Below are 18,524 nucleotides of genomic sequence, written 5' to 3' on the forward strand. Positions count from 1 at the left end.
CACTTTTAACCACAGCTCCACTTCCAGTTTTCTGGCAGTTGATTGGAGATAAGAGTCTCGCATACTTTCCTGCCTGGCTGGCTTTGAACCATGATCCTCAGATCTGAGTCTCCTAAGTAGGTAGGATTATAGGTGTGAGCCACTGGTGCCTGGCTTGTGCTCTCTCTCTCTCTCTCTCTCTCTCTCTCTCTCTCTCTCTCTCTCTCTCTCTCTCTCTCTCTCCTTTCTTTCTCTCTTTCTCCCTTCCTTCCTTCCTTTCTCTCTTTCTCTCTCTCTCCCTCTCTCTCTCTCTCTCTTCCTTCCTCCTTCTCTTCCTTTCTCATTTCAATATCAGTTCTCCTTTATTATTTTTGCTTAGGAGAGGAGTGAGAGATAATACTCTGGACCAAAGTCCAAAGACAAAAGGAGGGACAAGTAGTGCCTGCCTTTTCCCCTGGCTTGCTGGGTACATGCCGCCTGGCAGGCTGCCCGCCGTGGCCATGGTTTGCCGCTCTCAATCCAGTCCCCCTCCACTGTCAGGAAGCTGCGTTCAGCTTCTCCCTGGGCCATCTGCAGCTAGGGAACAGATCCAAGCTCCCTTGCTAGGACTGTTTTGAAATCTGCCCACTCTTCCTCTCATCCGACCCTGGTCACAGGCCTTGGACCTTACCTCAATTATACATCCAAGGCCTGGCGTGGTGGTGCATGCCTGGTACTTGGGAGGCAGAGACAGGATAGTGATTTAAGCTGGCCTGAGCAAAGTACTAGACCTATCTGAAAAATAAACTAAAAACAAAAGGGCATCAGGCATGGCTCAGGTGATAGAGTGCTGGCCTAGTACAAAAGTCCTGATTTTAGTCCCCACTGCTGGAGAGAGAGAGAGAGAGAGAGAGAGAGAGAGAGAGAGAGAGGGCTTCCAAGTGGTTCAAAGTTAATAGAGGACTTGACATTCTGTAGTATTCAAATAAATTACCTCATAGTAGACTCAAGGTGTAGAGTCCATCTGGATTTACTAGCTTCGGTGTGAATACCACAAACTCACTAGACTAAGTTCATACCAAGGGTCCTTATTCCTTTCTCCTGCAGCCAACCAGTCACCAAGTCCTACTAATTTGACTCTTCAAGTATTTCTTCAGTCTCTTATCTTCTCCTCATCACTAGTGAAGGTACCTGGATTAGTCTTGCTGGGAAACCTATAAGACAAAAACCCTATTTCTCACGGTTTGGGAGGCTGGGAAATCCAAGGCATTCGCATCTGGCAAGTAACTCATGCTGTGTCATCCCATGATGGAAGGCAGAAAGGCAAGATGGCAAGCCAACGAGAGGGGCCCAACTTGCTTTCAGAACAAGCCCTCCCTCTGTATTAACTGCTCCTGCAATAACATCACCAATGCATTTAGGAGAGCAGAGCAGTAATGACCCAGCCACCTCTAATTAGGCCCCACCTCCCAACATTAATGTATTGAAGATTACATTCCCAATACAAGAACCCTGAGAGACACTTTAGGCCTCTTTGCACAACTCTCCCCTGATCCAGACCGCAGCCAGAGCCAGACACCTAAGGAGAACATTTGACTTGCTTCCCAGGAAGGAAGGCAGGTTCAAGTCAAAGAAGGAGCCAGCATCAGGCTTGCATTCAGCAGTGGCCTACCACTGGAGGTATAGAATCTTCATCTTGGGGGAGGGGGCTGAGATGGAGCTCAGGTAAGCTAGGAACAGAAAAAAGTACCTGGGCGACTTGAATGAAAAATCATCATTGGTTCAGGGGCACTGTTTGGAAATAATGTCATTTATAGTATTTGTGAATTGCTTTTTAGACTTATGTAAATCACTTAACCCCCCCCCCCAAAATGCCATTTCTGTACCCTTTTCTCTTCATGTACTCTTCTTCAGGATCTGGGAAGCCAGAACAAGGCTTTAGAAGTTGCCACTTAGGGAAATGGAAAGAACACTAGGAGCAGGAGCAGGAGCTCAGCAGAACCTGGAGAGGGTGGGGTCTGCAGTGGCTTTGAAGGTGCAGACAACTGCCCGAGGGAGTATGTTACTTGTAAACTTTCAAAGACTTTTGCCCGGATGCCAGTGGCCACGCAATTAAACAGCTGTGGAGAGACATGATCTAATTTATTGGACTGTCCAGTTGCCTTCTCTGGAGCCAGGTCTTTACCGTGACCTACAAGGAAGAGCAAGTTTTGGTGGGTGAGAAGGGGGATTGCGGAAGATAGAGGAGAAACTGCTGTCCTCACCGAGGAAGAAAAGCATGGAAATACCAGAGAGAGGATAGAGAGAGCTGGCCATACTCCTCCTTACATACTTCTGCATGGGAGAATGGGACCATTGCCAGAACCCTACTCCACACCAACACACACTGAGCCTTGAGTAAAACACCTAGCGCCAGACTACCAATGGAACAGCTTTCAGCCAACAGAACCCTTAGTTGGCCACACACTTCCTGAAGAGGACCTGCTCAACAAGTATTGAAATCCAGCCAACAAGTTACAGCCGCCTTCCTATAGGTACTGTCCCCAGAGTCAATTTGGTATTCCTTCATGCCCCAAAGAGGAAAGAACAAGAAGCCCAACCACTCAAACAGCCAATGCCACCCACACTGGGGCCCCACTAAAGCTGGGGCCCAAGGCCAAGATCTAACCAGCCTCTGGCTATCACAATACGGTGTTCACCTACACTCAGGGGGGCAGAAACGAAAAACGAAAAACAGAGGAAGCAACGTGGATTTTTTCCAGTTGTTAGACAAACAGCTCCAGGGGCAAAAGGTTCCCTTCGGTTCAGCCAAGCAGTTAAAGCCAGAAAGTACTAGAAATCAGGTCTATTCCGTTCCTGCCAATCACAGTCCTCTCTGTTGTCCTTTGCTTGGACGCCAGGCTTTTCTCCCAACCATGAGGTTTTTCTTGAAATCAGCAGTCCCTCAACTTATGCAAAGGAAGGGATCTAGGACACATACCCCAGGTGAGGTGGAGTGCCCAGGTGCCCAGGCGGTCTGGATAGAGTCCCCTAAGTATACACTAGAGTCATCTAGGGGCTTGAAAAAATTACTGGACCAATTTGGTCATGGAAGAATTCAGGATGTGTGGGGGGGTGGAGGGGGAGATCTTAGCATTGGTAATTTTGAGACTTTCCCCCAAATGATTGTCATTTCATCACGGACTGAGGATCTGTGTCTTAGTAGAACCTGTGGTCTGAGATCCACCAGGACGGCTGCCAGGCTGACACATCCGAGACTGCCATTAAACTTAGTGCACAGGTGGGCGCACAGAGGAGAGAATCAGGGTGAGCACAGAGAAAGCAAATGTAAGGTGGATCTCAGCCCCTGAGATGCCAGCATTCCATCAGTGGAGTCCAACTGGCTGGCCATGACCTCCTTAGAAAATACAGCAGTGAGCTTTGACTTGGAAGGGGCTGTAAGGAGGATGCCTGGTCCCAGAGTAGCCCATCCACAGGCTGGCTTAGAGACTCCAAGTACCCAGGCATGAGGGCCAGGACCATAGAGTGTAGCCCAGGGAGAAGGAGCCAGATAGAGAAGACAGCAGCAACAGCATTAGGACCTCAAAGGCCTCCATCAAAGGTCATCCAAAGGAGGACCAGGGGTTGAGAGGTGAACAGAGTATAGATATTTTGGTTTCCAAATTCTAGCTTCAGTTTTGGTGTTTGTAACCTTTTCACAAACCCTCCACTACCTATGGTGCCCTGAGTGACACTTTCTTCCTCTCCACCCTAAGGCCTTGAATCTGTGGAGGCGATTATAGTTCCTTCATAGGAGAGGAGACACCAGAGGAAAGCAAGGGGACAGAGAAACAACAGCACAACAGAACAACTCCCCAAGGGCAGAAGCCACAGGTACGAAGTATAAAGGAGAAGAAATTGGGCGTGAAGAACAGTGTCACGTAACAGGGAGGGAAAGTCCTGCTAATTTTTTTATTTTTAAATTTTTTAGTGCTGGTCCTGGGGCTTGAACTCAGGGCTTGCGTGCTGTCCCAAAGCTCAAAGCTTGCACTCTACCACTTGAGCCACAGCTATAATTCTGGTGTTTTGGGGTTTTTTAGTGTTTAATTGGACATAAAATTCTCATAGATTTTTCTTGCCGGGGCTGGCTTTGAACTGTGGTCTCCTGAGTAGCTAGGATTATGGATATAAGCCACCTGCACCTACCACTAATTTTCAGGTAGAGAAGCAATTCACAAATAGCAATGAGATAATATCATCTAAGGGATGACAGGAGACAACCACAGAGATGGGGAAGGAAGGAAGAGGAGGAGGGACTGTCCCCCTGCTCAGCTCCATGCTGCTGGGATATGTCCCCCAATAGGGGGATTTCACAACCTACCCAGTTGTTTCCACCTGAGTTACAGCAAAGAATTAGCAGATTAAGGAGTAGGGAGAAAGGGGAAGTCCAGGCATTTATCCCTCTTCTTTTGCTTCATGCAAAACTTCTGGAAATGACCGTCTCTGCAACATCTCCAAATCCCCAGTCACACCTGTCACGGGTTCTAGATTCTCTCGAGGGAACCCAAAAACCTGGGACAGGTGTGTGTGTGTGGGGGGTTGGATAACATCAGCTGTTCCCCTTGTTTCTCCAGCCAGTGTATGCCAGATCTGGTTTGAACTGGCTCACAAAGGCAAGCTGTTAGATCCTCAGAAATTTTGCAAGGTGGCTATTACATTATTGTTAGCTTGAAATTGGCTGACACAACCAACCAAGCACAACATTTTAAAAATTATCTTTATTATTCTATTATTATCTTTTTCTCTATTTTTTCTCTTCCTTCCTTCCTTCCTTCCCCCCCTCTCTCTCACTCACTCTCTCTCTCTCTTTCTCTCTTGCTCTCTTTCTTTTTTGCTGGTCCTGGGGCTTGAACTTAGAGGCTGGGCACTGTCTCTGAGCCTCTTTGTGTTTGATCCTAGGGCTCTACCACTTGAGCCACAGTGCTACTTCTGGCTTTTTCTGAGTAGTTTATTGGAGATAAAGAGTCTTATGGACTTTCCTGCCCAGGCTGACTTTGAACCACAATCCTAAAATCTCAGCCCCCCAAGTAGCTAGGATTACGGGCATGAGCCACCAGTGCCCAGCTTTTTAAAACTTATCTTTAAGTTATTATCTTATTATCTTTAGTTATACAAAGGCGGTGCCATATAACCAAACAGATTATGAATATAATGCATCTTGGTCAGTGTCACCCCTCAACATTCTCATCCCTTTCATTCCTTCCCTTCCCTTATTTTTCTTAATTTTGTGATATATACAACAAATTCTTCCCTTCATTTGTCTATCCATCTCCCCTTGACCCCAGTCCCCTCTTGGATTTACCCATTTCCTGGTGTTCATTTTGTGGGACTTTGACCTAGTCTTTGAAAAAGATTATAGTATTTAAGCTCTCCACGGAGTTTATTATACTTCAGGTTAATTCATTTGTAACCACTTGTATACCACTCGTGTTTACTTATAGGTTTATAGGCACATTCTAGCTACTACAAATGAAGGAAACCATCCAACCTTTGTTTCACTGTGTCTGGCTTACTTCACTTAATATCATTTTTTCCAAGCCTTTCCATTTCCTTGCAAATGGTTCAATATCATTCTTTCTAATAAATGAGTAAAATTCCATTGTGTGTATATATAATATATAATCATATAGAATTATATATAAGTATGTTATATATATGTCACATTTTCTTGATCCATTTGTCCATTGAGGGGCATCTGGGTTGATTCCTTATCTTGGCTATGGTGAATAGTGTTGCAGTGAACATGGTTGTGCTGGTGGCTGCCCTTGTTTGTATTCTCTTAGATAAATGTCCAGGAGTGTGATTGCTGGGTTATAGGGTAGTTCTATGTTTAGTTTTTTGCGGAAACTCCATGCTGCCAAGCATTTTTTACCTCCTTCTTTTTCAAGAGATCTAGTTACCAGCACACCACTGCATCCAGTGTGGGAGTTCAGGAGGCTTCCTGTTACTGCCAATCCCTGGGGTGTCTCACTGAGCCCTGATTGTTCTCTGAATTCTTTTGTCATGGTCTAGTCGATTCATTACACTGCTAGCTAGTTTATACACAGAACATATACACCAGGAGCTCCTAAGGAGCTTACTTGGCTCTCCCAGAATAGGAAATGTTCAGGTTTGTTTTGTTTTGTTTTTTGGTTTGGCTACTTGTGTAGTCACCATGCCTACTGTTTATCCTCATGACTGAGTCATTGTGCAGCACATTCACGGTGTGCTAAGTTACAAACTGACTCTGCTTCTGTTGGAAAAACATTTTGGGTCTGCATTCTGCACGGAAGACCTCAGTGGATGAGCACAACTCATGTGGGGACCTCTCAAGCAAGAGTTACAGCTGCTTTGGCCACTGCTACCTGCCTGGAAATGCCGTTCCCTCTAACAGCAAGGGGTCGGGCTCCAGGAATGCCCTCCTGTGACAATCACAAGCTTTATGTTGCTTCACTTGTGCTTCAGACTGATCAGCTATAATTTAGGGTTCCTATAATCCTCTTCTCAGGTTCCATTAACTCCATCAAGTGGCTCATGAAGTCCGGGAGACACATTTGCTGGCTTATTTTAAAGAAGAAAGGCTACCAATGAAGCAGTGTAGAGGGCAAGGTATGTGGGAAGGGGCATGGAGTCTGTCTATCCTCATTCCTGGAAGCTCTCTAAACCTCACCCACGTGGGTGTTTAGGGAGACTTTATTACATAGGCACAATCAAAGGGTGATCAACCATGTTGAAATGGGAAGGGACAAAAACCTAATGCTAACAGACTGGGTGGGGACCCAGCAAGGCCAGTTAGTTCAGATTCTTCAGCATTTCTTGAGAAGTTAAAGATCTACCATCTGCTATGAGGCCCAATAGTCAGAGAATTTCTCTTATGCACAGCAGCACCAAGGCAGGGTGACGGTGTGTTGGTGGCTGGATTGGAGTTTCCATGACTGTCCTCGAGGAAGAGAAATTCAGCTTTCTATGGCCTACTTCAGGGAGGGAGCTATGCACACAACTCTCTCCCTGCTGCAATCTATCATCCTTTCACAGTACCAGAAAACACCCGATCTAAAGGACAATCAGGGGGCCGGGCATGTGGCTTAGTGCAGAGTGCTTGCCTAGCATGCATGAAGCTCTGGGTTCAATTCCCCAGTACCACATAAACAGAAAAGAAGGAAGTGGTGCTGTGGCTCAAGTGGTAGAGTGCTAGCCTTGAGCAAAAGAAGCTCAGGGACAGTGTGCCCAGGCCCTAAGTTCAAGCCCTAAGACTAGTAACAACAAAAAAAAAGAAATAGGTGCTGGGAAGGTGGCTCAGTGGTATAGTGCTTGCCTCACATACATGAAGCCCTGGGTTCGATTCCTCAGTACCACATAAACAGAAAAAGCCAGAAGTGGCACTGTGGCTTAAGAGGTAGAGCCTTGAGCTGAAGAACTCAGGGACAGTGTCCAGGCCCAGAGTTCAAGCCCCAGGACTGGCAAAAAAGAAAGAAATAGAATAAAGGACAATCAGGTCACTTGATGGATACTTCGAGATGAATTACCTTCCTGGCATAGGAAGTAGAAAGAAGAGCAGGAAGGAAACTGAAAGGCATTCCTCTAACTGTACTATTGGATGAGTTCAATCACACATCTTCTTACAAAAGCCTCTTCCTGAAGCTCCTTCTTATTCTGTTTCAGCATACGACCAACCCCATAATTCATAAAAGGAAAGGTTGATATGTTTGATTAGATTAAAGGAGAACTTACTCTGCAAAGAGATTAATGGAAAGAAAACTTTTGCCAAACCTATATTTTACAAAGGACTTGTATCCAGAACACACACATACACACACACATATTATATATATATATATATATATATATACATATATATATATATATTCTGGATACATATATATTTATCTATATGTATATATAAGAATCTCAAAAGTCAACAGGCATGGTGGTTCCCTCCACTAATCATTGAGAGGCAGAGATTTGGAGTATCATGGTGGCGAGGACCTGTCATCCCAGCTAAGTAGGGAAGTACATAGCTGAATCATAGTCTAAGTTGGCCTGGGGCATAGACTGAGACCCTATCTCTCTTTTTTTTAATAGTCCAGTGGTCTTTTATTTTTTTACATCTCTTAGGCCATGAATTCACAGGGACTAGGTTCCCACGGTTCTCACAATGTGTTTCTTTGGGTGGAGCAGGCTGGCGCTTCAGTTAAACCCAGGTTTCTTTCTCTTGGGCTTCCTTCTTGTCCTGGTCGTTTCTGTCCCTTGTTTCAGGAAGCTATCTTAGCTCTTAGAGTGCTTAACATGCTCAATCAAGACATCAATCCTCGTGGCAAGGATCTTGCCCTTAAATGACTTGTTCACAACAATGCCACCAGCACGCTGGGTAACACTGTAGACCCGTCTACTTTCACCATGGTAACACGTGTGGGACATTCCTTTTTGAACAGTTCCCATTCCCTCCATGTCTACAATATCACCTTTCTTGTAGATTCTCTTGGATGTGGCCAAAGGAAAACCTTCATGTTTCCTGAAAGTCCTAGAGAACATCTATGGGGTACCTAAAAATAATCAACACAAGCTGGGCACTGGTGGCTCATGCCTGTAATCCTAGCTACTCAGGAGGCTGAGATCTGAGGATCACAGTTCAAACCTAGACTGGATAGGAAGATCAGTGAGACTCTTATCTCTGACAAACTACTCAGAAAAAGCTGGAAGTGGAGCTGTGGCTCAAGTGGTAGAGCTCTAGCCTTGAGCAAAAGAAGCTCAGAGACAGAGCCCAGACCCTGAGTTTAAGCCCCAGGGCCAGCACAAAATTAAAAAAAAAAAAAGAAAGAAAAGAAAAATCAAGGACTGGCAGAGTAGGTTAAGTAGCATAGTGTCTGCCTAGTAGGCATGATACTTTAAATCCAAACCCTAGTAACACACACACACACACACACACACACACACACACACACACACACACACACACACACACACACACACACACACACAAATTAACAATCCTTACCAGGTGTCTATGGCTCATGCCTATAATCCTAGCTACTCAGGAGGCTGAGATCTGGGATCGTGGTTTGAAGCCAGTCCAGTCAGGAAAGTCTATGAGACTCTTATGAAGTCCTATTACATGTACATAACACGTGCACACAAAAAAATAATCACAAAGTTTAGCCAGAGGTGGGGGCTTTGATCACAGTCTCTCTCAATTTCTTCTTTCCTCATTGGAAAGCTAGGGAAGCTCACTGTGTCTAGAGCCCGTTTAACCGGGGAAGTCCAGCCTTTTAATAGGGCTGTTGACAGTGTCAAACAGGAACCAAGCCTAAGAAGGAGGTGCAGGTGAGCTTGTGCTGTCAAATATCACTACCTGTGAATAACCAGCGTCAGAATACACAGGAACGAAGGTGAAGAAGGGAATTTATGTACTCGTGTGAAAGAAGCTTCAGGGAGGCCCTGAGCCATCTCCTGCCAGTTTGAAGACACTCTGTGCTAATTCAGAAGGAAAACATGTTTGCTCAGACCTTCAGCTGACCTTCCTTTGACCTTCTCCTGTTCATAGTTTTAAAATCATCTGTGCTGATGAGGAAGGAAAGTATTTTCTGACTAAGCTGAAGCTGCCGTCCCTTTGTTCTTTACACAGTTTCCTAGAATGGTTCTTTCCCTTACTTAGTATTCCTTACATAGCACAAAGTGTAATCTCTCTCATGAGGTACAGCTCACCTACAAAGCAAGGGAAGCTCTGATCACAAAGAATGAAGGTTGATGTACAATGGGCATGCGAACATACCCATGTATGCACGGACATTATAAAGAACAGGAGAAACTCTTAGCCATAGTGTTAACAGAAAGTATTTTGCCAGGCACTGGTGGCTCACACCTGTAATCATAGCTCCTCAGGAAGCTAAGATCTGAGGATCATGGTTTGAAGCCAGCCCAGGTAAGAAAGTCAGTAAGACTCTTATCTCCAATTAACCACCAGAAAACTGGAAGTGGTACTGTGACTCAAAGTGATAGAGTACTAGCCTTTGGAGAAAGAGCTTGGGAGCAGTGCCCACACTCTGAGTTCAAGTCCCACAACCAACCAAAAAAAAATATTTCAAAAGACAAATATTCGTGAAGACAAAAATAGCAAAACAGCCTGCACATCTATCTTATCAAAAGAAACAGCCGCTGGGCGCTGGTGGCTCACGCCTGTAATCCTAGCTACTCAGGAGGCTGAGATCTGAGGATCGTGGTTCAAAGCCAGCCCAGGCAGGAGAGACCATGAGACTCCTATCTCCAATAAACCACCAGAAAACCGGAAGTGGCGCTGTAGCTCAAGTGGTAGAGTGCTTGCCTTGAGCTGAAGAGCTGAGGGACAGCGCCCAGGCCCAGAGTTCAAGCTCCATGACTGACCAAAAAAAAAAAAAAAGAAACAGCCATAATTATTTTTATAACATGATAAGTATAAGAAATAAAACAGTAGTGGGGCTGGGAAGGTGGCTCAGGGGTAGAGCGCTTGCCTTGCATGCATGAGGCCCTAGGTTCAATTCTTCAGCACCACATAAGCAAAAAAAGAAAAAAACCAGAAACGGCACTGTGGCTCAAGTGGTAGAATGCTAGTCTTGAGCTGAAGAGCTGAGGGATAGCACCTAGGCCCAGAGTTCAAGCCCCACGACCGGACCCAAAAAAAAGAAAAAAAAAAAAGAAATAAAAAAGTAGTGTAAGAGCTAAAGTTCCATTAAATATCATTTCTCAGAGATAACTCTTTTAACATCTGGCAATATGTCTTTATATAAAATGCAAATATAAGCCAGGCATCAAGCCAGGCATTGGTGGCTCACACCTGTAATCCTAGCTACTCAGGAGGCTGAGATCTGAGGATCACAGTTTGAAACCCAGGCAGGACAGTCTGTGAGACTCTTACCTCCAATAAACTATTCGGAAAAATCTGGAAGTGGAGCTGTAGCTCCAGTGGTAGAGCACTAGCCTTGAGCACAAAGAGTCCCAGAGTCAGCACCCAGGCCCTGAGATCAAGCCCCATGATTGACAAATAAAATAAAATGCATATATAAAATTTTTTTTGAGGCACTGGGAAGGTGGCTCAGTGGTAGAGTGCTTGCCTTGCATGCATGAGGTCCTGGGTTCACTTCTTCAGCACCACATATGCAAAAAGAAAAGAAAAAAAAGCCGGAAGTGGCGCTGTGGCTCAAGTGGTAGAGCGCTAGCATTGAGCTGAAGAGCTGAGGGACAGCACTCAGGCCCAGAGTTCAGGCCCCACAACCGACCAAAAAAAAAAAAAATTGAGACAGGATCTTGCTATGTATTCTAGGATGGCTTTGAGCTTTTAATCCTCTTGCTCTCAGCCTCTCAGGTGTTGGGATTACTAGTGTGAGACACAATGACCCGCTCATACATGTTTTGAGATATAAATGGTGGTCAGCAATTTTCTTGTACAAGAAGATGCTCCAAATTCCCTCGCTGCCCATCAGGTCCAGGTCATTTTCTCTCCTAATAATACCCCCAACTTTTAGTTGGGTCATTAATACCTACAACTGTATTCTATGTTTCCAGAGAGATACTGGTTTAAACTCCAGTCCCGCCATTTGTACACTGTGTGACCCTGGGTAATTTGCCCTTAACCTTGCTACATTTCATTTTCCTCCCAGGCATGCCTGTAATCTTAGTACTCTGGAGGCAGAGACAGGAGCATCCCTAATTTGAGGCCAGACCTTGTCTCAAAAAACACCAAAAAAATTTATTTTCCCTTCTGTAAAGTTATTAACAATATCTCAAATATAGGTATTATAAAACTTAGAATATAAGTATTATTAGTAATTACATTGATTCTATTCTATTATTATAAGATTATCATAAATAACTAAAATAACATTCTGGTAATTTTCTGGATTTGAAATCTGCCTGTACTCACGAATTTCAACGAGACACTCAAACTTTCTAAGTTAGGTCCTTCTCTATGAGAATTAAAGTGTGTGCCTGACAAAGTTATTAGAAGGGTTAACTCTGCATAACATGTTCAGTGCAGTGCCCAGTATACAGTAAGGGCCTAATAAATGCTAGCTGCTATTATTACCATAGTAATTACTATCATTAAATCAAAAGGCAGCACTTAATAAATGTTGATGTGGCCATCTCCTCTACCTCAGTCTCTTACTAATGAGAGATATCCAAGAATTCCATAACTAGGTCAAGGCCAAGGCCCGTCTTTCTAAATACTGTCACACTGCTCACTAAAAACCTTATAGGCAACTTATATTACTAACAACATGCAGAAAGTATCCATTTCACTCAATTCCCCACCAGCAGTCTTTTCTGTTATCATTAAAGGGGTAACATGGTATTGTGAGATTAATTTTCATTTATGACTCTGAGGGTAGACACTTATTCTTCTGGTTTGTTTACAGTGAGGCTATCTGCTGCTATGAATGAATGCTTTCTATCTTTTGCCTATTAACTTGGATCCTAGTGGCCTTCCTAAAAGTTTGAATAGGCTATCTGTATATTAGAAAGATGATTATATTTAATGCAAATATTTTCCCAGTAAGCTAGAGCCGCAGAGATCCAGCAGGGAGCTCAGGAGAAAGTTCTGTGGGCTCAGGAACATTTCTTTGGGTGGGGCTGCCTTCTGCATGGTGAGCACGATTACTCTCACAGCTTTAATTTCTGTCTCTGGCCCTGTATAACAATGCAATCCTAGGCTTCTAACTGGAGGATACTTAGTTGTACTTGTTTATCACATGTAATTGAATTAAACAGATCTCTCTCAAGTAGCTAACTTTCTAAGCTCTCTGTTTTTCCCCCCTTATTGTCCTAGCCAAGAGTTCTGGGAGCTTTTTCCCAATATAGTGAAGAGGCCCTCTGAGTCCTTCAGATAGGCCTAATAAACTGTCTCCCAAAATGTCATTCTGAAGGTAGAAGTCATGTGTCCTGGTTTTTGATTTGGAAAATCTGATGATCATGTACATCAGTAGGCGAAGCAGAAGAGACAGCCAAGTTGACATGTTCTTTCAGGCCTTTTCTCCATGTTTGTTAAGACATATGCATGTTAGCCTGAAGCAGGTGACTAAGGAGGTCCCATGGGGACGTCCTCACAGATAAGGGTGTTTGACAGAGGGAGTCAGGAATTAACCAGGAGAAAAGAGAGTGCTAGAAATCATTGCTTTGGGCATTTGATCTAACCATCTACTTTCCTGAAAGTATTTTTTTTTGGGGGGGGGTCCAGTCATGGGGCCTGAACTCTGGGCCTGAGCGCTGTCCCTCAGCTCTTCAGCTCAAGGCTAGCACTCTACCACTTGAGCACAGTACCACTTCCGGCTTTTTTCTTTTTGCTTATGTGGTGCTGAGGAATCAAACCCAGGGCCTCATGCATGCAAGGCAAGTGCTTTACCACTGAGCCACCTTCCCAGCCCTCCTGAAAATATATATTTTTTGGGGGGTCCAGTCATGGGGCCTGAACTTTGGGCCTGGGCACTGTCCCTCAGCTCTTCAGCTCAAGGCTAGTGCTCTACCACTTGAGCCACAGCACCACTTCCAGCTTTTTTTTTCTTTTTGCTTATGTGGTGCTGAGGAATCAAACCCAGGGCCTCATGCATGCAAGGCAAGCACTCTACCACTGAGCCACCTTCCCAGCCGCAAAAGTTTATCATCATTTTTTTTGGGGGGGGGGGTTCCGGTCGTAGGGCCTGAACTCTGGGCACTATCCCTCAGCTCTTCAGCTCAAGGCTAGCACTCTACCACTTGAGCCACAGTGCCACTTCCAGCTTTTTTCTTTTTGCTTATGTGGTGCTGAGGAATCGAACTCAGGGCCTCAGGCATGCAAGGCAAGCGCTCTACCACTGAGCCACCTTCCCAGCCCCTTCCTGAAAGTATTTTTATGTTAATATTTTTTAGATCATTTAGGTAACTATCTTAATAGTTTAATAGCTATAGTTTTGGTTGTCTTAGTACTCTGGCTCTTCCTATTGCTGCTTCATTTAGAACAAAAGCATCAGAAAACATGTTTGAGCCTTCCTTCCAACACCTAGTTTTGCCATCTATGTATAGATTTAGCTCCCTCTAAAGTCAACAGAAGATGGGCACCAGTGGTTCACACCTGTAATGCTAGCTGCTTAGGAGGCTGAAATCTGAGGATCGAGGTTTGAAGCCAATGCAGGCAAGAAAGTCTATGTGACTCTTATCTTCAATTAAACAGCCCCCCCGCACCCTGAAAGGCCAGAAATGGAGCTATGACTCAGGTGGTAGAGTGCCACTCTTGAGTGAAAAAGCCAAGCAATAGCTTGAAGTGCTGAGTTCAAAATAAACAATAGTCAACTGAAGTGGAGCCCATGGGCTACTGTAGAGGTCAGGTGTAAAATACCAAAATTCCCTTGAGTGAACATTATATCACGATTTCTAAGACTACAGTTGATCAGGAACCAAGTCGGAAGCATCTTAAATGAACACCTCCCTCCTTCATGTTACTTCTTAATTCTGCCCCTCGTTTTCTCCAGATATACAATGGGTCATGTAAGCTCCATCCTCTTCAGAGATAAGAAATTCTTCTGATAAAACACATGGACACAACACAGCTTTAGTGAATACACACAGAGTTCTAGAGTTCATCCACAGTGGGTGTGCACATGAACATGTGTGGATACACACTCACAGGGGGTGGACATACTCCTGTTAGAACTCACTTTTTACACTATTGAGGGGGGAATGACAACATCTACTAAAAAAAAAAAAAAGGCATGGTGGTATGAAATCCACCTCCTCAAACCTCAAATTTCATTCCTCCCCAAAGTCGTGTCTATGTGAGAAGAGTGAGGATAGAGCTTTCAGCCTGCTGTATCCTAATCCTGTGTACAAAATAGGGTACCCCAATTTGAAGGTCTGAACAAGGTCAGAAGGCTTTGGGGGTGAGGAGGGACAGGCAGACAGGGTTATCTGGGGGAGAAACTGAGACCCAGAAACTCACAGGGTCAAGCCGATTTCTGAATTCTCAGGCCACCAACACAGGGTGACCGGAGAGAGTCACACCCCGAATTCCCATCCACACGGACCTGGACGAGGCTCTTTAACAACTGGGGTCGATTCCAAGATGGGCAAGAATCCCTTTCATTCCTTCCAAGACCGTCTCCCACCTTTGCCCAGCAGAAAAACTGGTTCATTTACATCCCAAGGTAATTATCTCTGCATTTCACTCGCTGGTAACTCGGGGCTCACCTTCAGCAAAGCCTATGGGGAAGGTCGGCGGTGGAAGTCCATAGAAACTTCCTCCCCACAGCACACTCCCCCCATATACAAGACACACAGACAGACACACAGACAGACACACAGACAGACAGACACACACGACCCATCACGACCGATCCTACGCCTTGCCCAGGTCCCTTTCAACCACACACGAGTCTCCCCGGGACGTCCCCCCCCCCCCCCAGCCCCCGGCATCCGCCCCTCGGAGCTGAGCGCGTGCGGACGGGGCCCCGGCCCCCAGCGGCTGCCGGGATTCCGCGATCCGCGGGGTCCCCACCCCACCGAGGGACGGGAAGGGCGGGAAGCGGGGGCCGGGGGCGCAGCGCCGCGGGACCCGACGGCGCAAGAACGCGGCGCGGCCGCGTGGGCGCCCCGCGGGGCCCCGGCCCCGGCTCCCCGCCCTTCCCGTCCCTCGGTGCGCGGCAGGTGCGCCCCCGGCGAGCCCGGCGGGCCCGCTCCCCATCCCTCCGGGACCGGGACCTTCTCCGTACCGGATCCTGTCCTTCTCTGCCCTCCGGAGCTCCTCGTTCCTCTCCAGCACCCGGAGGATCGTCCGTGCTTCTTCCTCGTTTAGGAAACTGAAATCAAACCCCTGAGGAACTTCCGTCATTTTGCTCCTCTTCCAGCTCCTGCGGTTACCACCGCATTTTTCCACCCCGGACGAGCCTAGTTTGGGAGAACTGGATTCCACCCCCACCACACACCTCCCCACACCCCACCCCCTCGCCGCGAGTAAGCCCGGCCCCTCTGCAAAGCCGGGGCCCAGCCCACAAAGCCCGGCTCCCCAGACAGCACCTGAATGACAGGCTTCCCTCGACCCGTCCAACTGAAACGCCGAAGGGATGACCAAAGGGACAGGAGGAGCCAATCCCATTTCGAGGGGGGCGGGACCTGCCCTGGCCCCTCCCCTCCTCCCCTTCACCTCCTAGGTGACTTGTTGGGCAAACATAATTCTGTCTCTTAAGTGAATCCTCCCAAGTGTTTGCTCTGCCCCTGGCTGTTTGCTCTAAGATCTGGAGCCCGGCTAGTAGAAAGAATGTAAAGGAGATTCCTAGCCAATCCTCTCCTTGGAAGTAGTCTTACAGGTAGCTTCGGAGCCAAGAGAAGGGTTAAACTGTTTGAAAGACTAGCAAGGACTAAGTGCACACGGTCCTTGGTGGCCTGGTCGGGCTTACCCTGGGGAAATGAATTCAAACTTCCCATCTCTCACCCTTGGCCCCAGTCCCCACTGTCCCTCAAAAGACATTCTAAGGCTTGGAAGCCAGAGACAACCACCAAAAAACACATGTATTTGGTATTTTGGAAGACAGCCCCGAGGCACAGGATGTTAGAAAACACCTCTGACTAAACTGAAATACAGTTCCATGAAACCACACAAATCGTTGTTCCTAGAAAGCAATATGCTACCATGTAATGTATATGTACTATATGCATATATATGTAATTTCCAAATACATACACACATCTATCTACCCACCTACCTACCTATGTATGCAATTTAAAACGTATCAAGATCCTTTCAGAAACCATGAAAGAGCTTTTACTTCCTACAGAAAAGCCACCTTACATTGTGGACTTCCCCAACCCCATGGCTTTACTTTGGTGTTGTGGTGCTGGTGGTTACTAACATTCAAATGTATTTCCACATGCATCATCTCGTCTCATGATAAATAAACCCAGTAAAGATTTTATGCCAGTACCAAACAAAAACATGGAAATAAAGTATGACTATGTGCTGAGCTTTTCTCCTTCCTTCTGTTCACCTTGATCATCATTTACAATCTGCCCGGGCAGCTTGCCTTTCTAATAACTTTGCATGAGTGTCATTTGCATAAAACAGGAACCAATTTTGATTATCACCCTACAACACAGAACTGTATTGTATGTTCACGATAGTGATTCAGGAACCTGTCTTCTATCATGCCCAAATATTTAGTGTACTTTTTTTTTCTTTCCATTTATTGGGAATGTGCCTAGACCTTTTAATGTGAGAATGGATGGGTTTTTACTCTGTTCACAGTATAATTGGTTGAACTGATTTCAGTCAACATAGCTTGGTTACATAAGGGATTGTACATGGGCACAACATAGTCCTTGTAATGTGGGGAGAGAGGTGAGGTGGCGTGACTATATAATTAAGAACATTCCATGAGTGTATAGGAAAGAAATTAGTTCCAGCCTCATGGATCAGGGAAGAGGGTATGGCGTTTGTGGTTGAAACCTGAAAGGTCAGATTTCAATAGGAAGAAACAGGACGGCTGGAGATGTTTGAGCCTATTCTAGGCACAAGTGCAGGGGGCTGGGTGACAGTAGTCTCTAGGAATCGTCTCGGATTCCACAGCTCCTCTGGTGTATGGCCAGCAAGAAAAATGTAGAAGCCAGAAAGGTTTGTTTTCTGGTCTATTCAGCCAGCTGCAAGCAGCCAATTTCTGTCTTAGTATCTGGTAGCCCAGGCAATCTCCTGCCCGGCCTCTTGGCTAAAGAGATACTCATCAGTTTGGTTTATAACAGTTATTACAGCTGTATAGAACCCAGTAGTCTTCAGAAATCTCTGTGGCCTAATTTCTCCAGGGTGTTGGTCCAATCCTCAGCGGTGGGTTTGGTCCCACTGCCTTCCCCACCTCCACCACAATCACCCAGATGAGAGAATTGCTGATCATATAATCATTTTTTTTTAATTTTTTTTTGGGGGGTCCAGTTGTGGGGCCTGAACTCTGGGCCTGGGCGCTGTCCCTCAGCTCTTCAGCTCAAGGCTAGAGCTACTTGAGCCACAGCGCCACTTCTGGCGTTTTTCATTTTGCTTATGTGGTGCTGAGGAATCGAACTCAGGGCCTCAGGCTTGCAAGGCAAGCGCTCTACCACTGAGCCATCTTCCCAGCCCCATATAATCATTTTTTTGCCATATAAAATCACCTGTGACTCCATTGAGAAGCAACTCTGTAGTTTTTCACACAAATATTTTTCTAGCCTGCTTTAACTTTTCTCCTAGGGCCATCTTAATGCCTTCTCTTCCAACTACAGCTAGCTCACAGGGTATGTTTGGTGGCAGCTTTCAGTGCAACAAGCAAATATTTGTCAACTCTAAGATATGGATAACAGGCCTTCTAAATGAGAAGGGAGTTTCTCAGTTGATCAAAAAGTAAGGAGGTCTAACTCTCAGAAGAGAAAAATACTGATTGCAGATGATTATCTATTTAGAAAACCACCAAAGAAAATTTTAAAACCATTAGAACTAACCGTTAAAAAACAAAACCAAAAACACACCATAGAACCCTATTGCTCAGTGCTAGTGGCTCACACCTATAATCCTAGCTACTCTGGAGGCTGAGATC

The 18,524-nt window shown here is 45.7% G+C and overlaps 1 protein-coding gene across 3 annotated transcripts in view; it reads right to left on the reverse strand.

Moving 5' to 3' along the window:
* Positions 1–15,999, reverse strand: part of LOC138821337 (exophilin-5-like) — a 52,025-nt gene extending 36,026 nt beyond the window's left edge. For 2 of the 3 annotated variants that reach the window (XM_070013487.1, XM_070013486.1), the window contains exon 1: positions 15,684–15,869. In XM_070013487.1, the coding sequence (XP_069869588.1) occupies positions 15,684–15,802 (119 nt within the window). In that variant the 5' untranslated portion in view covers positions 15,803–15,869. Of the gene's footprint in view, positions 1–15,683; positions 15,870–15,987 lie in introns of those variants that run through there. The other variant, XM_070013489.1, reaches the window with a different exon arrangement.
* Positions 16,000–18,524: the final 2,525 nt, after the last annotated feature.

The sequence above is a fragment of the Dipodomys merriami genome, unplaced genomic scaffold, assembly GCF_024711535.1.
Source record: "Dipodomys merriami isolate MVZ:Mamm:240054 unplaced genomic scaffold, mDipMer1.0.p SCAF_91, whole genome shotgun sequence".
NCBI classification, from domain to species: domain Eukaryota; kingdom Metazoa; phylum Chordata; class Mammalia; order Rodentia; family Heteromyidae; genus Dipodomys; species Dipodomys merriami.